Source organism: Prunus persica, chromosome G5 (genome assembly GCF_000346465.2).
Source record: "Prunus persica cultivar Lovell chromosome G5, Prunus_persica_NCBIv2, whole genome shotgun sequence".
In the NCBI taxonomy this organism is placed as follows: Eukaryota; Viridiplantae; Streptophyta; class Magnoliopsida; order Rosales; family Rosaceae; genus Prunus; species Prunus persica.
Window position 1 is genome coordinate 9,735,353 of NC_034013.1, and position 15,774 is coordinate 9,751,126.

General features: G+C 40.1%; 2 protein-coding genes and 1 pseudogene across 2 annotated transcripts; all 3 read left to right on the top strand.

Moving 5' to 3' along the window:
* LOC18775860 (subtilisin-like protease SBT1.8) lies at nt 6,253-8,222 on the top strand. The gene has a single exon (XM_020564480.1). It carries the CDS (start codon nt 6,253-6,255, stop codon nt 8,170-8,172), a length of 1,920 nt encoding a protein of 639 aa, XP_020420069.1. The 3' UTR covers nt 8,173-8,222.
* LOC18775906 lies at nt 8,814-10,746 on the top strand (annotated as a pseudogene).
* LOC18777056 (subtilisin-like protease SBT1.7) lies at nt 11,962-15,563 on the top strand. Its single transcript, XM_007208833.2, has one exon. The coding sequence runs from the start codon at nt 13,075-13,077 to the stop codon at nt 15,385-15,387; it is 2,313 nt and encodes a 770-aa protein (XP_007208895.1). The 5' UTR covers nt 11,962-13,074; the 3' UTR covers nt 15,388-15,563.

Sequence of the window (15,774 nt, forward strand, 5' to 3'; positions counted from 1 at the left end):
AGACTGTACTTTAGCTGCCAATTTTGTTAATACAGTTCTCCAATGATAGAAAATTTTGCCAATGGAAACAGCACTTGGGTTTAGCCTTAAATCTTTTGTTGCTGCTCCATCTTTTGAGCATCTTGTTGAGTAAGAAATCAACATCTTACCTATTTGAAGTGTGATGATCGATGCTCAAGTATTGTCTTCAAGATAATTCCTCCATCTAAAGCAAGCACCACATATAGAGCTGGTGAAATTCTAGGATGCTCATTTTTGTTAGTTTATAAGTGCAGCTGCTGAGATAGTTTATTATTTCAATTTGAAAATGTAGCCGTTGGATAACAGTCCAACTGTGCAGTCAGGATGTAACTGTGCATGCCATGTGTCTCTATCTCATAGGGTAGTGAATGAATGGCTGAGTTGTAAATGATGTAATAGGAATGTTCTGATTCCTAACGGTTTTGTCAGATGCAATATACGTATGATTTGCGTTGGAGGTGAGCTAGTATCCATCTAGCTCTTCTTCTTCCCTAAGCTCTCTCTCTCTCATTTTTCTTCAGATTACATTTCTCATCTAAGAGTTAACATACAAGATAATAGTCTCTGTGTTCTAACATGGCATCAGAGCCAGGTTGGATTGTTTAGCTGGGCGTTTGAATCTGTGAAGAAAGGAAGCTGCGTTTTGAAGCTAGTGTGTGAAGGTCTGTGTTTACCATGGCTGGATCTGGATCTGGAGGCGAGGTGAGAGCGCCAATTTTCAATGGAAATAATTATGAGTTTTGGAGCATAAAGATGAGAACCATCTTCAGGTCTCATGGATTATGGGATCTGGTTGAAAAGGGATTAGAGTGGTCAGATTCGAAAGAAGCTGATGAATCTGGTGAAAAGAAGAAGGAAAAGGAAGAATCAAAGGGAGCTAGTGAATCTGGTGAGCAGAAGATGAAAAGGGATGTTTCAAGTGGCTCTGAAACAGAGAAGCTGATGAAAGATGCAAAGGCATTGAGGCTGATTCAAGGGGCAGTATCTGATGAGATTTTTCCCCGGATCTCTCATGAAGAAACTTCTAAAGGAGCTTGGGATCTCTTGATGCAGGAATTTCGAGGTGACAAACAAGTAAGAAGTGTCAAATTACAGAGTCTGCGTAGGGAGTTTGAGTACACTAGAATGAGAGATGATGAATCCTTGTCTGCCTATATTACCAAACTATTTGATGTGATTAATCAAATGCGTAGCTATGGAGAAATACTACCTAAAGAAAGAGTAGTACAGAAATTGTTGATTAGCCTACCATCTGCTTATGACTCTATCTGCTCAATTATTGAACACTCGAGAGACTTGAATGAGATTGAGGTGCAGGAGGTTGTAGCCTCACTAAAGAGTTTTGAGTTGAGATTAGATAGACACTCTGAAAACAAAACAGAGAAGGCATTTGCTAGCCTTAGTGTAGATGCTGAACCGGTTAAAACTGGAGATCAGAACAATAAGCAGCATAAGAATTGGAAGTCCAAAGGCAAGAAATGGGATAACAAGACAAGTGAAGGCACTAAAACTCCCTTCAAGCACTGTGGTAAGTTACACTTTGGTGAGTGTCGATTCAAGGGCAAACCAAAGTGTTATAACTGTGATAAGCTTGGCCACATTGCAAAGGATTGCTATTGCAAGAAAACACCACAGCAGGTTAACTATGCTACTCAAGTGGAAGCTGCACCAACTATGTTCTATGCTGGTAATGCAATTGGTGCTGGTATAACAAGGGATGAAGAAATCTGGTATTTGGACAGTGGGTGTAGTAATCACATGACAGGAAAAGAGGACTTGCTGGTGGATATTGACAGAAATGTGACTGCAAAGGTTGAAATGGGAACTGGACAGCTTGTAGACGTAACTGGAAAAGGCACTCTTGTGGTTGAAACCAAAGTAGGCAAGAGATATATCAAAGAAATAATGATGGTACCTGGACTGAAAGAGAACTTACTCAGTGTGGGTCAGATGATAGAGCATGGCTACTATTTGGTATTTGGAGATCACAAGGTGGAAATCTACAATGACAGCTCTCATTCAAATTTGGTTGCAAAGGTACAAATGAGAGGTAATAAAAGCTTTCCCTTGAAACTGCAGGCTGAAATGCACTTAGCTTATAGAGCAAGTGTAGATCATTCCACTGAACTTTAGCATAGAAGATTTGGACATCTCAATATGAGTAGTCTGAAACTGTTGAAAGAACAAGATATGGTAGTAGGACTACCAGAAATTAAAGGGATTAAAGAGGTGTGTGAGGGGTGTGTTCTAGGCAAGCAGTGTAGAGAAGCATTTCCAAAAGAGGCTACCACTAGAACACTATCTCCACTAGAACTCATTCACAGTGACATCTGTGGTCCTATGCAGACAGTTACCAAAGCTGGAAATCGGTTCTTTCTCACTTTCATAGACGATTGCACAAGGATGTGTTGGGTTTATTTCTTAAGACACAAGTCTGAAGCTCTAACTGTGTTTAAGAAATTCAAGGCCACTGTGGAATTGCAAAGTGGTTATAAACTGAAAAAGTTGAGAAGTGATAGAGGGGGAGAATACACTTCAGTGGAGTTTGACAGCTTCTGTGAAGATGTAGGAATTGAAAGACAGCTTACAACCCCATACACACCACAGCAAAATGGTGTGGCAGAGAGGAAAAATAGAACTATAGTAGAAATGGCCAAGTGTTTGATGTTGGAGAAGAAAATTACATTTGATTTTTGGGCTGAGGCAGTCAACATATCTGTGTATATTTTGAATAGGTGTCCAACTAAAGCTTTGAGCAAAAAGACACCATTCGAAGCCTATAGTGGAAGGAAACCAAGGGTTAAGCATCTAAAGATATTTGGCTCACTGTGTTATGCTCATGTACCAAAACAACAAAGACAGAAATTAGATCTTGCAAGCAAGAGGTGTATCTTCTTGGGGTATGGCAGCTGTGAGAAAGGTTACAGGCTGTACAATATTGAAACTGAGAAGGTGATTGTTTCAAGAGATGTAATATTTAGTGAAAATGTGTGTTGGGATTGGAATGCAAAGAAGGAAACTAGTGTGAACATTCAGTTCACTGGAATCCGAGAAGAAGCACAAGGAGAAGAAGGGAGTTCTAGTGAATTTGAAGAACAATTGGAAGTGAATGAGGTGCCTAGTTTAAACACTGAAAACAAAGAAAGGGTCACAGGTCCGTAGGATGTTAATCATACTCCTCTCAAATACAAGAGCATTGCAGAAATTTATGAAAAATGCAATGCGTGCATTATAGAACTAGAAAGTTTTGAAGAGGCAGCAAAGGATGACTCTTGGAAGAAAGCAATGGAAGATGAAATCACCATGATTGAAAAGAACAATACATGGGAGCTTGTAGCTAGACCATTTGATAAACCAATCATTGGAGTCAAATGGGTCTATAAGACTAAACTAAACCTAGATGGATCTGTGCAGAAGAATAAGGCTCGGCTGGTTGCAAAGGGATATTCTCAAAAGCCTGGAATAGACTTTAATGAGACCTTTGCACCAGTGGCTCGGCTTGACACTGTGAGAGCTTTGGTAGCATTGGCTGCACAGAAAAATTGGAAGCTTTTCCAGTTAGATGTGAAATCTGCCTTTCTCAATGGAGTACTAAGTGAAGAGATGTATGTGGATCAACCATCTGGTTTTGTGATTCAAGGAAGTGAAGATAAGGTGTATAGGCTTAAGAAGGCTTTGTATGGCTTGAAGCAAGCTCCAAGAGCTTGGTATGAAGAGATAAATTCCTATTTTACTAGAGTTGGTTTTCATAGGAGCTTAAGTGAAGCTACTTTATACACTAAGAGGTCTCCAAGTGGTATTCTTATTGTGTCACTCTATGTAGATGACATTATCTATACAGGAAGCTCGAAGGAGATGATGCTTGAATTTAAGAATGAGATGATGAGACAATATGAGATGACAGACTTTGGATTGCTTCATCATTTTCTCGGCCTTGGGGTTTTACAAACTGACACTTGCATTTTCTTGCATCAGAAGAAATATGCAAAGAGTTTGCTAGACAAGTTTGGACTCAAGGACTGCAAATCGGTTGCAACACCATTGGCAGTGAATGAAAAGTTGTCTAAAGTGGATGGGAGTGACTTAGTAGATGAGACTTTGTATAGACAAATGGTAGGAAGCTTGCTCTACCTAACTGCAACAAGACCAAACATTATGTTTGCATCTAGTCTTTTGGCCAGATTCATGCACAATCCTACCAAGAAGCACATGGGAACAGTGAAAAGGGTGCTAAGATATATACAAGGTACTATAAGCTATGGCATTGCTTATGAGAAAGGAAAAGGAGCTGTGTTAATTGGCTATTGTGACAGCGATTGGAGTGGTAGTGCAGATGATATGCGAAGCACATCAGGCTATGCATTTAATTTGGGGTCAGGAGTGTTTTCTTGGGCCTCAATTAAGCAGAGCAGTGTGGCTTTCTCCACTGCAGAGGCAGAATACATGAGCGCAGCAGAGGCAACCACTCAAGCTGTTTGGCTCAGATTTGTGCTATCAGATTTTGGTGAAGAACAGGTAGAACCAACTCAGTTGTTGTGTGACAACACTTCGGCTATTGCTATATCAAAGAATCCAGTTCATCACCACAAAACTAGACACATCAATCGCAGGTTTCATTTCATTCGAGATGCTCTTCAGAATGGTGAGATCGATTTGCTTTATTGCAAAACTGAAGAACAGGTTGCTAATATATTCACCAAGCCTCTAGCAAGGGATCGATATGAGTATCTAAGGGAGGCTTAGGTGTTATCTCAGCACAACACTTAGAAGGGAGTGTTAGTTTATAAGTGCAGCTGCTGAGATAGTTTATTATTTCAATTTGAAAATGTAGCCGTTGGATAACAGTCCAACTGTGCAGTCAGGATGTAACTGTGCATGCCATGTGTCTCTATCTCATAGGGTAGTGAATGAATGGCTGAGTTGTAAATGATGTAATAGGAATGTTCTGATTCCTAACGGTTTTGTCAGATGCAATATACGTATGATTTGCGTTGGAGGTGAGCTAGTATCCAGCTAGCTCTTCTTCTTCCCTAAGCTCTCTCTCTCTCCTTCTTTAGATCACATTTTCTCATCTAAGAGTTAACATACAAGATAATAGTCTCTGTATTCTAACAATTTTGCATGGTATGCAAACTCTTTATTTAACCCTTGGATTTGGAGAGTTCACTTTATTTTTGGGGGTTCCCTTCACCATTGGATGTGGCTGGTAAGACATGTATGATAAAAAAAAAAAAAAAAAATTGTACGTAAATTCGAGGAAAAAAGATTATACCTTCAAAAATTCGAGAAAAGCCAGCATAAATTAGAAGAAAAGTAAGGAAATTTCCTGTTAAATAGAAAGAAAAAAAAAACACAATTCAAAAGAAAGAACAAGATATCCCATCTCAATATTTCGCTGGTTGGGCAGTAAATGTCCTCTTCTGATGCAGGAGATAGACAAATTGGTAGGATATATAGCGAGAAATAAGAATCCTGATGAAGGATTAAGAATGAAATTGACTGCTCGTGTGTTCTTTCATTATTCAATGGATCATTCAGGTTCTAACAAGAAGATTGTGTAGCATTTCTGCTCAACCATGTCCTACATGATGTTTCAAATTCAGCAATAAGTGAAATTCACAAAGAAAAGAAGATTGTTTGTGGTTTTATCAGTTTCTTCTCTGTGTTATCTTCCCAGAAGCTAACTAGCTTTGTGTGAAGCACTACCATAATAATGGCATAAACTATAGTTTTATTTTTTATTTTTTAATTTTAGGCATTGTATACAAATTTAAGAGCTTCAAGCAATCTGCAGCACATACAAATTTTTCAAACAAATGATTCATTTGTTTTTCTTGTGACCCAAGTACAGTAGTGCAGGGCCAGCTTGAAAATTCATTTTGTCAAGAATTAATTTTGAACTATTTTCTATTGCTCGTGTTTAATCTGTGACATTACTGAATTGATATCATTCAGGTTTTAAAAAGAATGATATATAAACCAGTTGGCACCAACTCACCTCTTTTTTATAGCTTGACGAGGATTACCAGGTCCTGTATATATAAATATTACAAAACTCATACTTGCAACAAGTAAGCATTCAAAATTACAAGAAATGCAGGCCAATGTTTCTTGACTTAACCCAACAATAATATTGTTCAACCTCTCTTGCTGTCCACTATATGTAGGTGCTTGGAATGGTAGACTCACACAAACCACTAGCATTTACAAGTCCTTTTAACCAAATTAAAGATGGAGACAGAAAAGGGTATGGCATTGCAGGTTATATATCTTGTTGGTTTAACTTTCATGTTTTATTTATCACTCGCAGTTGCACAAGAGGAGCAAAACAACCTGCAAACATATATCGTTTGGGTTGAAAAGCCGGTGTCCCAGAATTCTTTTGCACAATCTCATGAAGATCTGGAGAGTTGGTATCACTCATTTTTGCCTGAAACCAGTGAAAACTCAAACCAGCTGATAAAGAAAAGAATGGTTCATACATACCGTAATGTGGCCATAGGATTTGCAGCAAAACTGACGCCAGAGGAAGTAAAGGCAATGGAAAAGAAAGAAGGGTTTGTGTCAGCTCATCCAGAGAGAATTCTGCCTTTGCAGACTACTCATAGTCCTGACTTCTTGGGTTTACACCAAGGGTTGGGACTTTGGGAACAAACAAACTATGGTGAAGGTGTGATCATTGGAGTTTTGGATACTGGTGTTGCACCATATCATCCTTCATTTAGTGATCAAGGAGTGTCCCCTCCTCCGGCTAAATGGAAAGGCAAATGTGACTTCAATGCGACATTGTGCAATAAAAAACTTATCGGTGCGAAAGATTTCATGGGCTCAAGCAAAGGGAAACCTACAGGGGCTCCATTTGACCAAGATGGCCATGGCACCCACACTTCTAGCACAGCTGCTGGAAATTTTGTGGAAGGCGCAAGTGCATTTGGAGTGGCGAATGGCACAGCTGTTGGCATGGCGCCTTATGCTCACTTGGCCATTTACAGAGTCTGTGGCCTTGATTGTGCTGAAGCTGACATTTTGGCGGCAATGGATGCTGCTGTTGAAGATGGCGTGGATGTGCTCTCCCTCTCACTTGGCGGTCCCTCAATTCCTTTCTATGGGGATGTGATTGCAGTTGGTGCATTTGGAGCAACTCAGAAGGGAATTTTTGTCAGCTGTGCAGCTGGAAACTCTGGTCCTTACCATGGTTCTTTATCAAATGAGGCCCCATGGATTCTCACTGTTGGAGCAAGTACCACAGACAGAATATTAAACTTAACCTCAACACCTTCATCCACAATCTTGTTCAATGGCGCCACATCAGATCCACTCGCTCCAAAGGTCGCTACCTTTTCATCAAGAGGACCAAATACTGCAAGCCCTGGAATTCTGAAACCTGATATCATTGGGCCCGGTGTTGACATCCTAGCTGCATGGCCTGTTTCTGTAGACAATGCCACAAAGTCAAATGCAACATTCAACATAATTTCGGGTACCTCAATGTCAACTCCTCACTTAAGTGGCATTGCAGCCTTGCTCAAGAGCTCTCACCCTGACTGGTCACCAGCTGCAATCAAATCTGCCATCATGACAAGCGCCAATGTACTGAACCTTGCAGGGTTGCCCATTGTTGATCAAAGACTTAATCTCGCGGACGTATATGCAATCGGTGCAGGCCATGTTAACCCTACAAAAGCAAATGACCCGGGGCTCATCTACGACACACAACCTATGGATTACATTCCTTACTTGTGTGGTTTGAATTACACAGAAAAAGAGATACAGATCATCACCCAACAAAAAGTGAACTGCTCTCAAGTCGGGGTCATACCAGAAGCACAGCTCAATTATCCTTCATTTTCTATTAAGATAGGGTCCAATGAGTCTCAGTCTCAGTATTATACAAGGACTGTGAGGAATGTTGGCCCGGCTAGTTCAACTTACAATTTGGATCTTCTTGTACCACATAAAATGGGCATGAGTGTGAATCCTGGGGTGCTTACATTCACAAAGGTGAACCAGAAGATTACGTTCCATGTTGAGTTCATAGCAGAAGATGGTGCTGGGAAGGATGGTGTAGCATTTGGTCAGGGATATTTGAGATGGGTTTCTGATAAGCATAATGTTACTAGCCCAATAGCTGTGATCTTTGACTCTAAGTAGGTAATACTCATTCAATCTTATATATAGTTTACCCCAATAGCTGTGGTCATTGAGTCTAGGTAAACTTACAACTCCGACTTAAGTAAAATAATGTATCTACAGAATGTTGAAAGATGTCCAATTTCAAATTCAGCCCTCCTCCTCCAATGATAAAAAAAAATAATGTGTGATTTAATTAGAATGAATAATAGTAAATTCATCACTATTAAGATCCTTGCTATTGTATTAATTTTGAACTAATGCTCGTGTTAAATCTGTGACATTACTTAATTGAAAATCATTCAGGCTTTAACAAGAATTATATCTAAACCAGTTGGCAATACACTCACCTCCAAGTTAAATCCAAATAAAATAAATATGTAATATGACATAAGATTCATCGCCACTTTGTTATAGCTTGACAAGCATTGCCAGGTCCTGTATATATAAATGTCGGCCAATGTTCCCTGACTTAACAAAACTCATATTTGCAAGTAAGCTTTCCAAATTACAAGAAATGCCGGCCAATGTTCCCTGACTTAACTAACAATAATATTGTTTAACGTCTCTTGCTATCTGCTATAGCATATATATGCATGCTTGAAAAATTGTAGACTAGCGCAAACCGCTTGCGCTTCCAAGTTCTTTTTATCAAATTAAATATGAAGAACAAAAAGTGTGTAGCGTGAATGCAGGTTCTATATCTTCTTCTTTTAACTTTCATGTTTTATTTATCACTCGCAGTTGCGCAAGAGGAGAAAAACAATCTGCAAACATATATCGTTTGGGTTCAAAGGCCAGTCTCCCAGAATTCTTTTGCACAATCTCATGAAGATCTGGAGAGTTGGTATCAGTTATTTTTGCCTGAAACCAGTGCAAACTCAAACCAGTTGATGACGCAGAGATTGGTTCATACATACTACAATGTGGCCATAGGGTTTGCAGCAAAACTTACACCAGAGGAAGTGAAGGAAATGGGAAAGAAAGAAGGGTTTGTGTCAGCTCATCCAGAGAGAATTCTGCCTTTGCTCACAATTCATAGTCCTGACTTCTTGGGTTGACACCAAGGGTTAGGACTTTGGGAACAAACAAATCATGGTGAAGGTGTGATCATCGGAGTTTTGGATAATGGCGTTGCACCATATCATCCTTCATTTAGTGATGAAGGAGTATCTCCTCATCTGGCTAAACGGAAAGGCAAATGTGACTTCAATGAGACATTGTGCAATAACAAACTTATCAGGGCAAAGATTTCATAGGCGCAAGCAAAGGGAAAGCAACAGGGAGAGCTCCATTTGACCAAGCTGGCCATGGCACCCACACGTCTAGCTCAGCTGCTGGAAATTTTGTGGAAGGCGCAAGCGCGTTTGGAGTGGCGAATGGCACAGCTGTTGGCATGGCGCCTTATGCTCACTTGGCCATTTACAGAGTCTGTGGCCTTGATTGTGCTGAAGGTGACGTTTTGGATGCAATGGATGCTGCTGTTCATGATGGTGTGGACATGCTTTCCCTCTCACTTGGCTGGCCCTCAATTCCTTTCTATGAGGATGTGATTGCAGTTGGCACATTTGGAGCAATGTGAAAGGGAATTTTTGTCATCTGTTCAGCTGGAAATTCTGGTCATGAGCATGGTACTTTATCAAATGAAGCTCCATGGATTCTCACCGTTGGAGCAAGCACCACGGACAGAATATTAAACTTAACCTCAACACCTACAGCCACAAACTTGTTCAATGGCTCCACATCAGATCCACTCGCTCCAAAGGTTGCTACATTTTCATCAAGAGGACCAAAGCCCTGGAATTCTTAAACCTGATATCATTGGACCTGGTGTAACATCCTAGCTGCATGGCCTTTTGCCATGGACTGGACACAATCTAATGCAACATTTAACATAATGTCGGGTACCTCAATGTCATGCCCTCACTTAAGTGGCATTGCAGGCTTGCTAAAGAGCTCACACGAGTCACACCCTGACTGGTCACCAGCTGCAATCAAATCTGCCATCATGACAAGCGCCAATGTACTGAACCTCGCAGGCATGCCCATTGTTGATCAAATGCTTAATCGCGCAGACGTATTGCAATTGGTGCAGGCCATGTTAACCCTTCGAAAGAAAATAACCCAGGGCTCATCTACAACACATAACCAGAGGATTACATTCCTTATTTGTGTGGTTCAAATTACACAGACAAACAGATACAGATCATCACCCAAAAAACAGTGAACTGCTCTCAAGTTGGGGTCATACCAGAAGCACAACTAAACTATCCTTCATTTTCTATTACAACAGGATCCAATGAGACTGAATCTCAGTATTATACAAGGACAGTGAGGAACATTGGCCCGGCTAGTTCAACTTACAACTTGGATCTTCTTGTACCACATAAAATGGGCATGAGTGTGAAACCTGAGGTGCTTACATTCACAGAGGTCAACCAGGAGATTACATACCATGTGGAGTTTATTGCAGAAGATGGTGCTGGCAAGGATGGTGTAGCATTTGGTCAGGGGTATTTGAGATGGGTTTCTGATAAGCATAATGTTACTAGCCCAATATCTGTGATCTTTGACAATCATTCAATCTTAATATAGTTACAAATAATAATGTATTTTCATATATTGTAATAATAATTTACCTGTGAATATATAAAGTCGGGGATTAATAGCCTTGTTGTTAAAGCTGAGTCTACCCTAGCTGTAATTTTGTTAAGGGCTCTATAAGTTCAAATCATCCCTTTTATCACCTCCGGTTTTAAAAATTGATTTTCATGGAAATATTGACACAAAATCGGTGATAGAACCTGCTTTCTACCTTAACTCAATATCTCAAGAGCAATGATATTATTTCTTTCACAAAGAACAAGATAAAATTTCTCAACTCCCTCGTCAGTACAGACTCACTTAGTATAGAGTTAACCTAATCAACTCTCAACTAACCATAGCCTAACTGATGGTTAACAACTAACCCTAGTGCCAGCTCATATAGAGATTTCTATCAATCGGTATCAGTGAAAATTTGAGAGAAGCAATGGAAATTAGAAGTTTTTGAGTGAAACTTGAGATGTTTATTTTGTCAACTATTGGCGTGAACTCTTTAAACATTTCAAGGATGACTTATTTAGCAAGACACATGAGACTCATCGTGTTGATTGTTATTCCCTCTGAACAGATCCAAGGTTGCAAATTGCAATTAACCTTCCTTTTTCTTTTTTTTTGGGTCCAAATTGCAATTAACCTTTGCATGAAGAAAGGGCGACAATTCAACAGAAAGTCTCAATTAGGGGTGGCATTTTAGATTGAAAAACCGCAAAAATCAACCGACAATTTACCGCAATGGAACCGCAATCACGGGAAACCGAACCGCATTTACGGTATGAAGAATCGAACCGCATTTGAGGTTGCGGTTACGGTATTTGATTTTCAAAACTTGCGGTTACCGCAAACCGCGACTATATTTTTATTTTTTTTTAAATTGCATTTTGTAGATAGCATTGGTGCTCAAACAACCCAATGGGGTCCTTCAAATCCACTCACCACCACCAACACTTGAGTTTGTAACTTTAGTTTGTAACATTGGTGCATTGCATTTTCCTTTTAGTTTGTGACTTTAATTAACTTTGAATTGGATTTTTCCTTTGGGTTGTAAATTTAATTCATTTTGCATTGCATTTTCCTTTTGGTTTGTAACTTTAAAGGATTTGGAATTGGAATGCTTGAGAAGTTGAGGTTGTAAATGCTTGAGAAGTTTAACTTTAATTGGAATGCTTGGAATTATAACTTTAATTTTCTTTAGGTTGTGAATGTTTAAGAAGTTGAGATTGTGAATTTATTTATTTATGTTGTGAATTTATATTTTTGGGTTAAAGTATGCTTGAAGTCAAAATGCTTCAAAAGAAGCATCAAAATTAGGCCTAAAATGTGGAAGATTGGATTTTTATGACATAAAAAGAACTTGCGGTTTTAAACCGCTAATTCACGGTAACCGACCACTTTTTGCGGTTTACCTGTTTGCGGTTTCAAAAATCACCATACCGCAAATAGTTGGTCGGTTTGCGGTTTGGGCAAAAATTCGCGATAACCAAACCGCAACCACCCCTAGTCTCAATAATTTGAGAAATTCAACTTAACTTGACCAAAAATTGCGATAATTTGAGGGATTCAACAAAAAAAATAAGGATTTAAAAACTGTGAGGTCAACTGCTATTATATTGCCCTAAGATAAAAATGAAAAAAAAAAATCGATTTTCCAGATCTTGGTCATGATGAAGCATTCCCTTCCCTTACTTTAAAGTTAATAATGTACCCAAAAAAAAAAAAACAAACAGTGTGTGGACTTATTAACTTCAGTAAAACAGTTACACCTATGGGAAATTACCGACTCTCACACTGCTCAATTCCCCCTAAAGGAAAAGAAAATGTTAAACTATTGTCTTCATATTTAGGCCATGCCAGCCATTTTGTTTGACATTATATAGTGCCAAATAAGAATCAAAATCATCAATTGTTATTTTAACCACTCTTGTCTCAATTAATTGATAAGAACAATAAACTAGTTGGCACCAGACTAACAGAACAGCCTCCAAAATCCAGACAAAACAAATCTAGTATTGCATAAGGTCTATCGACGCTTTGGTATAACTGAGAGATTAGCGAGCATTACCAAGTCTTGGTTTTTTAATTCCAAATGTGCCGCAGTTTAGACTCTTATGCCCAGCCTCATTTGGCAGCCCCTTAATCAACCAAGTCACAACAAGCATACTTTCACAACCTTGAATCGCCATCATCGGTACAAAAAATGCCGGCAAATGTTCCTTCAAACCCCACATTTCACCTCCATCTCTTGCTGTCTACTATATATAGGAGCTCAAATGGTAGACTAACACAAGGCACTTGCACTTTGAGGTTCTTCTTCATCAAAAGATGGAGAACAAAAAGTTTTTAGCTTTCCAGATAATATATCTTCTTGGCTTAAGTTTCATGTTGTATTTATCAATAGCAGTTGCCAATGAAGAGGCAGTGCTGGAACCGCTAGCTGAGACAAATGAGGAGCAGAATAACATGCAAACTTATATTGTTTGGGTGAAGAAGCCAGTCCAGAAATACTTTTTCTCAAAATCTCATGAAGATTTAGAGAGTTGGTATCACACATTTTTGCCCACAACTATAGCAAGCTCAAACCAGTTGAAGAAGCCACGAATGGTTCACGCATACCGCAACGTGGCCACTGGGTTTGCAGCAAAATTGACGCCAGAGGAAGTAAAGGCAATGGAAAATAAAGAAGGGTTTTTGTCCGCTCATCCAGAGCAAATTCTGCCTTTGCATACTACTCATAGTCCTAACTTCCTGGGGCTGCACCAAGGATTGGGAGTTTGGAAGGGATCAAACTATGGTGAAGGTGTGATCATTGGAGTTCTGGATACTGGGATATCACCTGATCATCCTTCATTTAGTGATGAAGGAGTAGCCCCTCCTCCAGCTAAATGGAAAGGCAAGTGCGACTTCAATGGAACAGTTTGCAATAATAAGCTTATTGGTGCAAGAAATTTCCAAGGTGGCCAAACCACGGGAGGCCCTCCAGTTGACGATGAAGGTCATGGCACCCACACATCCAGCACAGCTGCAGGAAATTTTGTGAAAGGTGCCAATGTGTTTGGAATGGCCAATGGCACAGCGTCTGGCATGGCACCTTATGCTCACCTGGCAATTTACAAGGTCTGTTCTGAGGAGGGTTGTGCTGAAGGTGACATCTTAGCTGCTCTTGATACTGCTGTGGAAGATGGTGTGGACGTGCTCTCCCTCTCACTCGGAGGTGCCTCAGTTCCTTTTTATGCTGATGGGATTGCAATTGGTGCATTTGGAGCAATACAAAAGGGAATTTTTGTCAGTTGTTCAGCCGGAAATTCGGGTCCTTTCTATGCTTCTTTAGCAAATGAGGCACCCTGGATTCTCACAGTTGGAGCAAGCACCATTGACAGAAGCATAAAAGCGACAGCATTGCTTGGAAATGGAGCAGAATATGATGGTGAATCATTATTCCAGCCAAAAGATTTTAGTTCAAAATTATTACCTCTTGTTTATGCAGGCGCAAATGGAAAACAATCATCAGCATTCTGTGATGCTGGATCACTTGGAAACGTTGAAGGGGCAATAGTGTTGTGTGAGAGAGGTGGAGGAGTAGCAAGAATTGACAAAGGGGCAGAAGTGAAAAGAGCTGGTGGAGCTGCCATGATTCTCGTGAATGCAGAGACTGATGGTGATAGCACCTTAGCTGACCCTCATGTACTTCCCGCAACACACGTGGGTTATGTTGCAGGTGTTAAAATCAAAGCCTATCTGAATTCCACCTCAAGTCCTGCAGCCACAATCTTGTTCAAAGGAACTGTCATTGGAGACGGACTTGCTCCCAAGATTACTTCCTTTTCATCAAGAGGACCAAGCATTGCAAGCACAGGAATTTTGAAACCTGACATCATTGGTCCCGGTGTTAGCATCCTAGCAGCATGGCCTGTTTCGGTGGACAACGGCACAGAAGGTAAGGCAACATTTAACATGGTTTCAGGCACCTCAATGTCCTGCCCCCACCTAAGCGGCATTGCAGCCTTGCTCAAGAGTTCCCACCCAGACTGGTCACCAGCTGCGATCAAGTCTGCAATCATGACGACTGCTGAAGTACATAACCTTGAAGGAAAGCCCATTGTAGACGAAACACTTAAGCCAGCAGACATCTTTGCCACTGGTGCAGGCCATGTTAACCCTTCAAAAGCAAATGACCCTGGGCTCATCTATGACACAAAACCAGAGGATTACATTCCTTACTTGTGTGGTTTGAATTACACAGACGAACAGATACAGGTCATCACCCAACAAAGAGTGAACTGCTCTCAAGTAGAAGCCATACCAGAAGCACAGCTAAACTATCCTTCATTCTCCATTATAGTAGGGTCGTCCGAAGACTCTAAATCTCAGTATTATACAAGGACCGTCAAGAATGTTGGCCCGGCTAATTCAACTTACAACTTGGATCTTTTTGTGCCACGGAACATGGGCATGAGTGTGAACCCTGAGGTGCTTAAATTCACAGAGGTTAACCAGGAGATTACATTCGAAGCGGAGTTTTTCGCAGAAGACAGTGCTGGGAAGGATGGTGTACCATTTGCTCAGGGATATTTGAGATGGGTTTCTGATCAGCATTCTGTTACTAGCCCAATATCTGTTATCTTTGCCAGCAAGTGAAATTAAAATAGGATCCCAGTAGAAGTTGTCACAAGCTTGCAGAGAATAACAGAAACAACTCAAGCCCAAAATAAGTGCAACTCCAGTGGTGTAATTGAATTGAAGTCCTAGAAGATTTGATATTTTTCTTGGAAGCCCTCCAAACCAATGTCTCCTCTGCTTGTGCAGCATTGTGATTGTGAGGTCAACCATGTCTTTCATGATGTTTCAGCAATAATATGAAATTGACAGCAAAAGAAAAAAAGGATTGTTTGTTGTTTATCATTTTTCCATATAGAGCTTTAGCTAGCTTTGTGTGAAGCTCTACTATATTAATGAGATTAACTTTTATTAACTTTTTCTTTTCTTCATTTTTGATGAATGGCATTAACTATAGGCTTTTACGGT

What these genes read in the sequence shown, in the direction of transcription:
- LOC18775860 (XM_020564480.1), top strand. Translation starts at nt 6,253, where the DNA reads ATGGAGACAGAAAAGGGTATGGCATTGCAGGTTATATATCTTGTTGGT.
- LOC18777056 (XM_007208833.2), top strand. Translation starts at nt 13,075, where the DNA reads ATGGAGAACAAAAAGTTTTTAGCTTTCCAGATAATATATCTTCTTGGC.